The sequence below is a fragment of the Pituophis catenifer genome, unplaced genomic scaffold (genome assembly GCF_029215685.1).
Source record: "Pituophis catenifer annectens isolate HBS135680 unplaced genomic scaffold, rPitCat1.0.hap2 SCAF_1, whole genome shotgun sequence".
In the NCBI taxonomy this organism is placed as follows: domain Eukaryota; kingdom Metazoa; phylum Chordata; class Lepidosauria; order Squamata; family Colubridae; genus Pituophis; species Pituophis catenifer.
This window is the reverse complement of record NW_027256881.1, coordinates 51,209,364-51,222,287: the sequence shown is the minus strand read 5'-3', so window position 1 is coordinate 51,222,287 and position 12,924 is coordinate 51,209,364. Positions and strand designations below refer to the sequence as shown.

Below are 12,924 nucleotides of genomic sequence, written 5' to 3'. Positions count from 1 at the left end.
AGTGGACAGGATTAAGTTTATGAAGAAAGAGAGATATCAGTATCCTGAGCCATCTTGAAAATTATCACTGAAATATTAAAGGTGGCACTAATTAGTTACAGTGTAATTCTCCTGACAACTCTTAATGGATACTGAAAGGTCCATTCTTTGTCAGATATGACCCAACAGAGCTGCCATCCTTCCTTGATAATTAATGCATCCTTTCTTTCTACTGTACTGTATTGCCTCTAGGTGGTGCTTGTGCATCATTTTGTTTTACTTTTAGTTGTTACTACTAGCAACAGCTAGATGAGATAAGCAGCAAAAGCCAAGATTTGTTGCATATGAAGATTTTGCTTGCACACAGAGAATTATCTATATAATGGAAAAACACAAACACCTCTATTTATGAAGTGAAGCCTGCAAGGTTTAGTTTACTGAGTACATCTTCTAGAGAGTCCTGGTATGCTCTGGGAAAATGTCATGTGTGAAAATGTCTTCTGAGAAGGAAGACCGTTTCACAATAAAACTTTGAAAGGATGACATTTGATGAAAGTCTTTTTTTCTGAATATGTTGATCTAGGCAACGTGCTTAAAACAGTTCAGAAAACTTGAAAGGATTTTCACCAAGAAACAAGAATAGTAAGAGAATATACTGTGGCAATTGAAGAGCCAATACAGTGTGGTGATTCAAACATAGAGCTGGGATGAAGGCAGATTTAATTGAACCAATAGAAGAGAACATATGCAGCTCAGGACTGAATTGTGGAGTCTTTGGTGCTCTCTGACATTTTGTTACCTGACCAGGTAATTTTTTTCAGTTTTAAATCTTTACCCAGGTCATATCTTCAGTTCAAATCTTTATTTGGCTTAAGACTATTCATTCTCTTTCAGGCTCATAAACCTCACAGCTGTGTTTGATAGAAATTTAAAATTACAATGTAATTTTACAGCATATCTGAATAAATCTGGATGACCTCTGGTTGGCAATATACATAAGAAAATGGCAGTTCAGATATTAAAATGAGAGAGGGAAACTTGTATAACCGTAGAGACACTGTTCTCAGATCTTCAAGGAATGTTCATGAGCATCCCTATTATTCAGGGAGAAGACTGATAGTATGTTTACAATGCAATTGTTAAAAGCTATTATTTTACTAAGATTAAAACTAGATACCAAATTAATGGTGCAATCAGAAGACTGAAAAATTACCCTGGACATCAGAGAAGCTGAGACAGTAAACCTGCAGGCAAGGAGGTTGAATATAGAGTAGGCAGTAGACTGGAAAAATAGAACCTAAAGGAAAGGTAAATGAAAGAAACACTATAATTGAATTTAAAATATTTAGTTTAACCAGCCAACCAATTTTTACTACTAGAGGTTTCTAGCATATAGAAAAATAGCGCTGTTAAATTCACAATAACTCACCTAGTCTAATTTACATAGAGGTGAAAGATACACAATTTTACTTTGCATCTTTTTTTCATGGAAGTTGATTCTTGCTAGTACCATTTATTCTTAGTGATTCTCTATCTTGCCTAAGTATTTGAAATGGCAAGATTTTTTTCCCTGAATTCTGTATATTCAGCTGTTTAAATCTGAAAATAGTTCTGTGATTTGCAGGGAATTTGGCAAGCTAAAGTATTGAATCTAAAGAAGGGGGAATTAAAATGGATTTTTGATCAGAAGAAACCTCCATACAAATGATTGTAGCCCAGTTGCACTTTTTAGGATAGTATTATTCTGTATCATTTTTCTCTCTGTAGATACCCCCAAGAATAAACTCTTTTGTTTTCGGGAAATAAACAGATCAACCTCCTCTCTACCACCAGTGTGCCTTGTCTCTTATTTACCTGGTCCAGAATGCGGCCGCATGGGTCGTTATGGGCGCAACTCGTTGTACCCACGTGACACCCCTCCTGCACGAGCTGCACTGGCTCCCAGTGGTCTTCCGGGTGCGATTCAAGGTGTTGGTCACTACCTTTAAAGCGCTCCATGGCATAGGACCCGGGTACCTTCGAGACCGACTTCTGCCACCAATAGCCTCCCACTGGCCAGTTCGCTCCCACAGAGAGTGTCTCCTCAGGGTGCCATTGACCAAGTTATGTTGGCTGGCGACACCCAGGGGGAGGGCCTTCTCTGTGGGAACCCCAGCCCTGTGGACTGAACTGCCCCCGGAAATACGTAAGATCTCCGACCTCCGGGTATTTCGCTGTGCACTGAAGACCCTGTTGTTCCGCCAGGCCGGGCTATCAACATAATAATTTTAAATTGGGGTATTTTAAATTTCTGGAGTTTTAAATTGAGCTGAATTTATTTAATAATTTTAAATTTTAAATTGATGTTTGTCTTGTGTTTTTAAATAGGCTGTACACTGCCCTGAGTCCTTCGGGAGAAGGGCGGTATAGAAATAAAATTATACTTATATTTATACCTGTGTTCTCACTGCTCGGAGAAAGGGACACAGAAAAATTATGTTAATAATAATTGAAAAGCATTCTAGTTCTTGCTTGCTTATTTGTTCAGGCTGCTAGAAGATGTGTCTATTAACTTCAGCTATGTTTCCATATTTATACATTTAAAGAATATGGAGCCATGCTTTAAAGAGGTATGTTTATTTTATTCTTCCTTTCCATTTAACTGCTTAAAGTGATGAGCAGGTTATCTGAGGACCATAATCCAGTCATCATTTGAATTAGAGGACTAGTTTGAATCGAAAACATCCTTAAGGATACTAAACTAATTTCCCCTATTTATACATGTTATAGAAAGCCAGAAAAAAGAATTACCAGAAAGCTTAATGTTCTTTCTGCATGGAGAATGAACTTAAAGCAATGGAGTAGAGCTAGGAGCCATGCAGGACACTCCATCTCTCTGATTATTTTCCACACACTCCTTGTGGCCATATGAGGCAGATCTATAAAATATGAGTAGAAAGGAATCTTGCTGTGACTATACAGACTTTTTATTTACAATAAAAACATACATGCACATATATATCTGGCAGACTGTGAAAGCTTCTTAGCCAGGCTTCCTACTAAAATGGCTGTCTCTTTTAAACAGAGTATGCTGCTACCCAAGGATATGAACAGACTAGCCACACTAAACCTAGTTAATAAACCATTCAGAAAAAGCTGGATCCAATATCCAGACAATGAAATACAAATGTTTTATTCAAAGACTAAACTGCAGCTGCCATTTTGGAGTTAAATATTCTGTGTCTTTATGTCCATAAAATGTGTCTTTCCATAATGACTGAATGAAAAGCCAGATGTTCCCTTTTAGAAACTGACATAACTAAGTTTAGACCTTAGGAGCATATTCTAGAGAGCTCTATCTTAGCCATCCAGAAAGTAGATATATAAGGGGACTGAGAGAAATATATATATATAATTGTCTGCAAGACATCACAGGACAGGACAGGTCAAGATTGAGAGACTCCCTCAAAGTCCTTTTTAATTTTTTTTTTTTAAAGCATTTTACAGTCAGTAAGTGGCCATCAGTTATTAGCCGAGTACAGTTACAAGTTGGATGTTTGCAATTAGAAGCATTAACCCTAAAAGTAACGGTAGGTTTTAATGACAAGTTTTGTTGCTTATTTGTTTTGTCTATTATTTCTCTATATTGGATTTTGGGCACTGAGTCTTTTAGGTTTAGGAACCACAGTTTGTCTTTGGCCTTTGATTATTGCAATGAGCACTCAAAAGTATGAGCCTGGGACAAAAATTAATTTTCATTTTACTGACATTTGACTTATCAATTTATCTTTAGTCATATACTTGATATTTCCCCCCCCCTTAAAAATAAGTACTGAGTAACAATTTAGGGAGGACTATGGAGTCTGAATTTAAGGCTTGGGTGGAGATGACTATTAAAAGAAAGGGAGGGGGAGGAAGAGAAAGGCAATATTTAACATCAGAGGAACAATGCAGAGTGGATTGAATACCATATTCTTATCATTTACTGATTGTCACTATGTACCTATTTACCTTGGCATGTTCTTTTTTTCTTTGGAGGCATTGGACTGTGTCAGATATTTCTTTGACCCACCTCTCCGTGACCATTCACTTGCATACTTTCCTCCTTGCTGTTAACTTTAAAGCCTTTGTGCCTAACATTTCACAGGAAACCAGGTGCTATGTCAGCCGTAGCCTTCAAACTGGCCAGGGAAAAGGCCATCCTAGATGGCCTAGGATCCAGTGGAAATATTGTAAAATACTTAAACCAGGATTTTGAGGCCCTGAAAAAGCAAAGTTTGCATTCTGGAACTCTCTTCAAAGATGAACAATTTCCTGCCTGCCCCTCTTCTCTTGGCTATAAAGAATTGGGACCTTATTATTCCAAAACTCAGGGGATTATTTGGAAACGACCCCAGGTAAGATTATTGTTTCTGTTGATAATTTGCTGATTTGAAATGACATTTTGTTTGCTTCAAAGAGTCGCCTTCAAACTCAAAACAGCTGTACTGTTTTAGGAAATCTCTGAACCTTGGGAAAAGGCTTGTTTTAATATTTCTGCAACAACTTTTGCCTTGATCAAATAGGTTTAATTTGGGTTGAACATGATGAAGCTTCTATATGCAGAGTTTGTTCTTGGAAAATTGCTTAGTGTGTCAATCAAAACATCTGAAAATCTTTGGAAAGACAGCATATCTTGAATTAAGGGATGATCATTTTATTGCGTGGAATTATAACTCTGAAAATAATCAGTTTATTTTGTTCCATGGTCTGTAACTATCTGGAATAAGGGCCATCTGACAACATTCACCACTGAAAATGACCGGAAATTTATTCTTTTAGGATTTCTTTCTGTGCTCCAGGCATTTCTGAGGCAATTCTAGTCAAATAGAGTTGAAGTATTTTAGGGGTAATAATAGCTTCAGTGTGCCTTCACTAAATGAGAATGGGTTACCATGTTTATTATGGTTCCTTGCCATTTTCATAGATTTTGTCATATAATTCCATTGTATCTTTGTCCATTAATATCAGATTTGCAACAACCTCCCTACTTTTAAACAATAATTATTATAATTTTTCTCGTAAATGAATATTTTCCATGCAATAAATATTAAATAACTACTTTCCATTAAAGCATGAATTCAAATACATACAATATTTCCTCTCCATAGAACTGCTGAGATCTTAATCATTAATAGTCAGAATTTGGAAAGCTATTTCAGAACTGCATTTAGATTGCTCTAGATTGGTTCCAGAGTTCCAGAATAGTTCATTTTAATGGACTTCTCACTTGTCCCATTTTCAAAACCACCAGAAATGGAAAATAGCTTTTAAAAAACTTATTTATTATTAAGAATGATGAAAGCATTACAAATGACATTTAAAAAAAAAACATTTTCTTCTTTTTAATCCACAGCTACACTATTCAAAATTTGATTTCATTTTCTTTCCTTTTTACAATCCACATGAACAATCTTGCAGGTATCTGTAACAATTCAGTACAGAAGCCTTAACTACCTGCATTATGTTGGATATTATATATTTTTTGTGCTATTTATTAATATATAATGTCAGCAGCTACTTTCAAACTTGTGCACAGTAATTGTGTGCTTTTTTTACCTCCAGCTGAATTGTATAACTGATGTTTCTTAAACTTCTCTATAAAGTTGAATACATTTCCCGATATACAGAGAGCATTGCCAAAAGCAAAATGAAAGGGAAAGGCTTCAAAGTCTTACTCATGCATAAGCAGTGATCCTCTATAAGCAATACAATTTTATTTATTACTAAACGATCATTTGAAAGTCATGTACTCTCCATTCACTTGATAATAGTTCAGAACAGGGGTGAAATCTACTTACCTTCCATACCGGTTCGGATGTGCACGAGCCATGTGCAGGCGCTTGCTCCCCTCACACCTGTGTGCACATCACACACATGCACAGACCCTCTGTGCATGCGCAAACCCTTCTGTGCATGTACAGAGGGTAAAAAACAGGTTACTTTCTGGTTAAAACTAGGAAGTAACGACGATTGGGCGGGCCTTGCGCTGCCATCACTACCAGTTCTCCGAACCACCCGCCGCCATTGCTACCGGTTCGGCCGAACCAGTCCAAACCGGTAGCATTTCACCCCTGGTTCAAAAACAATGATAATGAAAATATGGAGTCCTTGGTGCTTCACATTTTTCTGATGTTTCTTAAAGCTCTCTGAAATTTTGAATACATTTTCAGATTTACAGAGTGCATTGCCAAATGCCAAAGTGAAGGGCGAAAGCTTCAAAGCCTTACTCGTGGATAAACAGTGAACTTCTATAAACAATAATGCATATTTTATTTATTATTAAACAATCATTTGAAAGTCACATGTTCTTCATTTACTTGATAATATTTCAGAAACAAGGAACATGAAAATGTGGATGATAATAATCATGCAATTGTTTTCTGAAGGGGGGAGGAAATGAAAGGTAGTGAGATTCTAGTTTCAGTATTAAAATTATTGCTAGAAAGAATAATCTATTTGTTGTTTGATTTCTGAGTTAAATTTCTCCATTTTCTAAGAATGCAGTAATAATGAAGACTATCATAACATTTGCAATTGTAGAATAACTGTTTTCAATGGTAGAATTACTCTCGTTAGGATTTTCTTAAACCTGAATAACTGGCAGTAGAACCAAATTTTTTGACTATGCATGCTTCACTGATCAATAAATTGGATTTGAGGCTTGTATTAAAAACAGCTTCTCTTCCCTGATAACTGCCCCTTCCGTCAGGTGTGTTTGATTTCAATATCCATAGCAATTCAGTCAGCGTGGTCAAACATGGATACGTAATTGCTCCTTGTCTTGAATAAGAGAGAGAGAAAATAAAACTGACAAAGAGGTACTCATTCTGTTCCTCTTGGCCCACTGAGGAATTAGGGTTCACAGTGTAAAATTTAGAGGTAGGTAGGGATACTGTATCCAGTTTTGGTCACCACATTATAAAAAAGATGTTGAGACTTTAAAAAAAAGTGCAGAGAAGAGCAACATATGATGTAGCTCAGTTGCAGGAATTGGGTATGTCTAGTGTAGTAAAAAGAAAGACAAAGGGAGACATTATAGCAGTGTTCCAATATTTGAAGGGCTGCCACAAAGCACCTGAAGGCAAGACAAGAAACAACAGATGGAAACTAATCAAAGAGAAATCCAATCTAGAATTAAGAAGAAATTTCCTAACAGAACAATCAACCAGTGGAACAGCTTGTGTTCAGAAGTTGTCCAGTGCTCCATCACTGGAGGCTTTTAAGAAGAGACTGGACAGCCACCTGTCTGAAATAGTATACGGTCTACTGCTTCAGCAGGGGCTTGGACTAGAAGACCTTGAAGGTCCCTTCCAACTCTGATATTCTATGTTCTGTGTTCTACCTGAGCGTCATCCTTGTTGCTTCATCTCCCATTTGAAAGCGGATTTAATTGAACAACAGGGGAAATTGAAAACAAAACAACAATTGGAAATAGACTTAAACAGAGAAATCGACTGGTGGACTTTTACACAGATCCAATCTAAACATAAGGAACACACAAAAATACACGAAATATATAGAGAAAAACAAGAACTAGATAAAATTATATTAGAATCAGAAGAGAAGTTAATTAGTAAACTTTATAAATTTTTGTTGCGATATAAAATGGAGGAGGAAACAGTGAAGGATACGATGATTAAATGGATGCAAAATTTTAAATACACAATAGATTTGGAAAAGTGGGAAGAGCTATGGCAAATGAACATAAAATTAACATTAGCGGTGGCATATAAGGAAAACCAGTTGAAGATGTTCTACAGATGGCATATGTCGCCCACCAGACTGGCAAAAATTAACCCGAAAAATAGCGCATTATGTTGGAAATACAAGAAATCACAAGGTACCTTTTATCATCTATGGTGGACATGCCCGGCAGCAAAGAAATTTTGGTCTAATATTAAGAAATGGTTGGAACAAATAACAAAACTACAAATAGAGAAGAAACCAGAAACCTTCCTGCTAGGAATTTTCACAAAAACATATCCCAAAGAGATAAAATATTTATTTATTTATTTATTTATTTATTTATTTATTTATTTATTTATTTATTTGTTTGTTTCCATTTCTATACCGCCCTTCTCCAAATAGGACTCAGGGCGGTGAACAGCCAAAGTAAAAAACAGAACATACAAAATTTAAAAACAGTTTAAAATAATTAAGTATTTTGGCCGTAAAGTAAAACAACCCAATTTAAAATCAATTTAAAATTTAACTCAAGCCAGCCCAGCTAGTTGAAATAAATAGGTTTTCAGGGCCCGACAAAAAATCCGGAGGTCTGTTATTGTACGTATCTCTGGGGGGAGATTGTTCCAGAGGGTGGGCGCCGCCACAGAGAAGGCTCTCCCCCTGGGGGTCGCCAGCCGACATTGTCTGGCGGACGGCACCCTGAGGAGGCCCATACTTGATGATACACATCCTAACGGCAGCACGAATAACATATGCAAAAAATTGGAAACCGGAAAAAATCCCAACGGAAGAAAAATTAATAGACAAAACTGTACAGTGTGCTGAAATGGATAGATTAACGAAAGAAATTAAGGAAAAAGAAGAGACATATTATTATAGAATATGGAATAAATAGTATCAGTGGCTTAACACCATCAACAAAGAAACATAACTATAAGAAGTACAAAACAAAGATGTAAATATGTATATAAATAATTCCTTATAGGTATATAAATATGAATATGGAAATCCCCCCCCAAAAATGGTATAATTAAAACACATAGAGCTCTAAAGGGGGAAAGGAAAAAAAGGAAAAGGAAAGGAAAATAGAAGAGAGAGGAATAGGGAAAAACTACTAGGTTAAGGAAAAGGGGAAGAAATACAATAGTATCAGTTGGAAAACCACTATGAAACAATGCTTATAAAGAATAATTTATCTTTATGTTGTACGTTGTGTAAATGTTTTTTTATCTTTATGTCGTATGCTGTGTAAATGTTTTATTTATGTTTTAATAAAGTTTATAATTTTTTTTTTAAAAAAAGAAAGCTGTTGTGCATGTAATAGTATGGGTAAAGGCTTCTTGCTACAGACATGAGCACTAAACTGAGTGTATATTGTGGCTAATGTTGCTAAAGTAGCATTGGTGGGTGGGGAAGAGTTATTTAAAACCCTACATGGCTCAGGGCCAGGTTATCTTCGAGACCGCCTTCTGCCACATAGCTCCCAGCGACTGGTAAGATCCCACAGAGTTGGTCTCCTCCGGGTCCTGTCAGCTAAACAATGCCGGCTGGTGGGCCCGTGGGGGAGGCCCTTCTCTGTGATGGCCCCAGCTCTCTGGAACCAGTTACCTCCTAAGGTCCGGACCATCCCCACCCTATTGGCCTTCTGAAAAACGGTGAAGACCTGGCTTTTCTGGCAGGACTGGGGCCATTGATCTCGCTCTTGTGATCTGGCGAGATCCGGCCATGAATGGCGTGAATGAGTTTTTAATGTTTTTAATGTTTTTAATTTTTAAATGTTTTTTATAATGATTTTTAAAAAATGTATTGTGAGCCGCCCTGACTCTTCGGAGAGGGGCGGCATATAAATTGAATAAATTAAATTAAATTAAATTAAATTAAATTAAATTAAATTAAATTAAATTAAATTAAATTAAATTAAATTAAATTAAATTAAATTAAATTAAATTAAATTAAATTAAATTAAATTAAATTAAATTAAATTAAATTAAATTAATTAAATTAAATTAAATTAAATTAAATAAATTAAATCTGGAGTTTATTGAGTAGTCTGAATAATAAATGCCCAACTGGCTTAGGTCTCTCTTGAATGTACATTGATTCCCTTCAAAATCTGATAACTCACTTAGATTAGTGTGGATCTAATCTTTCTGTTCTCTACAATTGGGGATTTCAGTCTTTCTTTTGAAATTATTCCATCCAGGCTTCTTTTTGTCCCCAACAGTCTACTATAGTGATGGCTAACATTTTTGCCGTCGTGTGCCAAAAGCGGGGGGGGGGGTTACAGGGGGTGTCACACATGCGTGTGCCCACACCCATAATTCAATATGCCCCCCACACACACATTCTGAAGTCGGCAAACGGGCCGTTTCTGGTCTCCAGAGGGCTTCAGGGGGTGGGGGTGGGGAAGACCGTTTTCACCCTCCCCAGGCTCCTAAAAAGCCTCTGGAGCCTGGGGAAAGCAAAAAACGGGACTTCCAGACCCACAGGAAGTCAGCAAATGGGCCGTTTCCAGCCTCCGGAGGGCCTCGGGGGGGAGTGTAGGGAAGGCCATTTTCACCTTCCCCAGGCTCCTAGAAAGGCTCTGGTGGGTCTGGAAGACCCGAAAATCAGCTGGCTGGTGCACACATGTACACCGGAGTTGAGCTAGGACAACTCTTGTGTGCCCACTGATATGGCTCTGTGTGCCACCTGTGGCACGTGTGCCATAGGTTCACCATCACGGGTCTACTACATAGTATGCTTTTCAATTCGAATGGTAGACAATATGCTCAGAGAAAGAGCAATTTTTTCCTGGTTTTCTATCTGATCCCTAGTGGAGAATCTTGTATGGATAAGATTAAAACTTTAGCAGACTTTTTGTATGTGATTTTAAACATTAAAATTAGAAATCGTGTATGTATGTATGTATAGTAGAAAGTGTACATATGTTGTTAAATTGATGCTTGTTGCGCTGGTAGAAGATTCAACTGAATAGTAATTCAATTTCAGTTGTGTTCTGTGTGTTTCATTTTGGATATTCCTTTCAATTATTTCTTAATTGAATTTCTTAATTTCTTACAAAAGAATGAATAACAGTACTATCAGTTTCATGAATTGTAGCAAGAAATGGATTACTCTTCAAATATGAAGAAAAGAGGAATAATAATTATGCAGTTTTACTGTCACCACACTAAGGGCAGAACTTTGGGGCTACAAAAGGAGGAGAAGGCAGGGCTGTGGTTGCAACCATTAGAATGGTTACTCTGCTTAGTAAGCATATCATCATTTCACAAACACTGCTCAGGTCACAGGTGATATGGTGCACAGTACTTTTGTATTCTTAATTTTTTTAAAATAGTTTTCACCATTTCTATGAGCTGTTAGGGAGATAAATCATCTTTCAAACATGTTGGCATATATAGCATCCTACAAAAGTCTACTCTACTTTAAGCAGTCTTTGATACCAGTGTCCATTTCAGCGATTGGACTACAGCAAGTCCCCTTTGTCCAATGGTTTGCACTCTCAGCAAGGTCCACAGTTTTCAGTAATCATTCTGTCTCACTGTATAGTAGATAAGAACCAAGAGTCCCCTTTTCAAGGTTGAAATAAATGTTTAGTGAATCATTGGATTTGTAGGAAGAACTCAAACTTGGGGAACAACCACAGGTGAGGAAGGCTAAAACATTTTAATTGAGTTTTTCTTCTGTGAAAGTGTAAAGAAATGTGAGTGACAAAATCCAGTTGTAATGTTCATCCATCATTTTCAGGAACTGGTCCCAAACCCCCAGTTCATTGAGGGAGGAGCCACTCGTACAGATATTTGTCAGGGGGTTCTGGGTGAGTAAAGCAAAGCCACTTTTTCTCTCTCTTTTTAGGGAAGAGGGAACTGCCACATACTTCAAACTGCTGTGTGCTGCAATCAAAAAACAAACATTCAAATAGTAAATAAATGCATTATTTTGTTTGATGACTCAAACACGATAAACATGGAATAACAATGTGAAATAAGTTTAAACCTTGACTTTATTGCTTGTTTTGTATGTGTCTCAGTGATTAGTCATTGAAACAAAAAGCAATCCTTTGTCAGCTTACCTTTTGGTAACATATTCTTTCAAATTTAAGACAGAATACTTAATGAAAAGAAATACAGTTAGACTATCTCCAGGATCTTAATTAATTAAACTTTATTTCTTCATCAGTAGGAAAAAACATTGAACTTAGCTTGGAAAGCTTTCAAGGGAGCTTTAAAATGTAGAACATTTTCTACTTTTGTAAAAGAGCATATATACAATAGGTCCGTGATGGCGAACCTATGGCACGTGTGCCACAGGTGGCACGCGGAGCCATGTTGCCTGGCACACCAGCTCAGCTCTGGCACACATACCCTCGTCGGCCAACTGATTTTTGGCTTTCTGGGCCCACCAGAAGTAGGGAAACAGGCTGTTTCCTGCCTCCGGAGGGCCTGGGGGGGGGGAAGGCCCATTTTTCTCACCTGGCTCCAGATCCTCTCTATGCATCTGGGGAGGGTGAAAACAGCCTTCCCCAACTCCTCGGAGGCCCTCTGGAGGCCCGAAATGGCCTATTTCCCAACTTCTGGTTGGACAGGAAGTGATGCTTTTTGCTGTCCCCAGCCTCCAGAGACTCCTAGAGAGGCTCTGGAGGCTGGGGACAGCAAAAAGCATCACTTCTGTCCAACAGAAAGTTGGAAAATGGGCTGTTTCAGACCTCCGGAGGGCCTCCGAGGGGTTGTGGAAGGCTGTTTTCATCGTCCCCAGATGCATAGAGAGGATCTGGAGCCAGGTGAGAAAGAAAAATGGGCCTACCAAGCCATCGCGTGCCAGGAGCGGTGGGGAGGTGGGTCGCACGCATAGTATTATGGGTGTGGGCATGCGCGCACGCGAGCCTCACCCACCCCCCCTTCCTGGCACGTGATGGCAAAAAGGTTAGCCATCACTGCAATAGGTTATGATTGGCTGATATATATACTTACATCAATGCAAAATAATACAATTTCTGTAAATGTGCATTTAGCCTGCCATTTTTTCTATGCATTAAAGCCTTCAAATAGCAGGTGATGGGCTTATTTGTTTTAACTGTTGTCTTATCACTTATGGCCTCTAACAATCCCCCCCCACACACACACACATTGCCATTTATACAATACATTTGAAAGCAACTAACAATCTGTGGTAGAAGCTAAATTTCTAGGTAATAAAAGCTAGATGTTTATTTCTTTTTTCATGATATACACCATT

At 37.7% G+C, this 12,924-nt stretch overlaps 1 protein-coding gene across 1 annotated transcript in view; it reads left to right on the top strand.

Annotated features, from left to right (window-relative positions):
* Positions 1–4,118: 4,118 nt before the first annotated feature.
* CAPN8 (calpain 8) overlaps positions 4,119–12,924 on the top strand; it is a 61,078-nt gene continuing 52,272 nt past the window's right edge. The window contains exons 1-2 of the mRNA XM_070949327.1: positions 4,119–4,355; positions 11,437–11,506. Coding sequence (XP_070805428.1) covers positions 4,119–4,355; positions 11,437–11,506 — 307 coding nt within the window. The remainder of the gene's footprint in view (positions 4,356–11,436; positions 11,507–12,924) is intronic.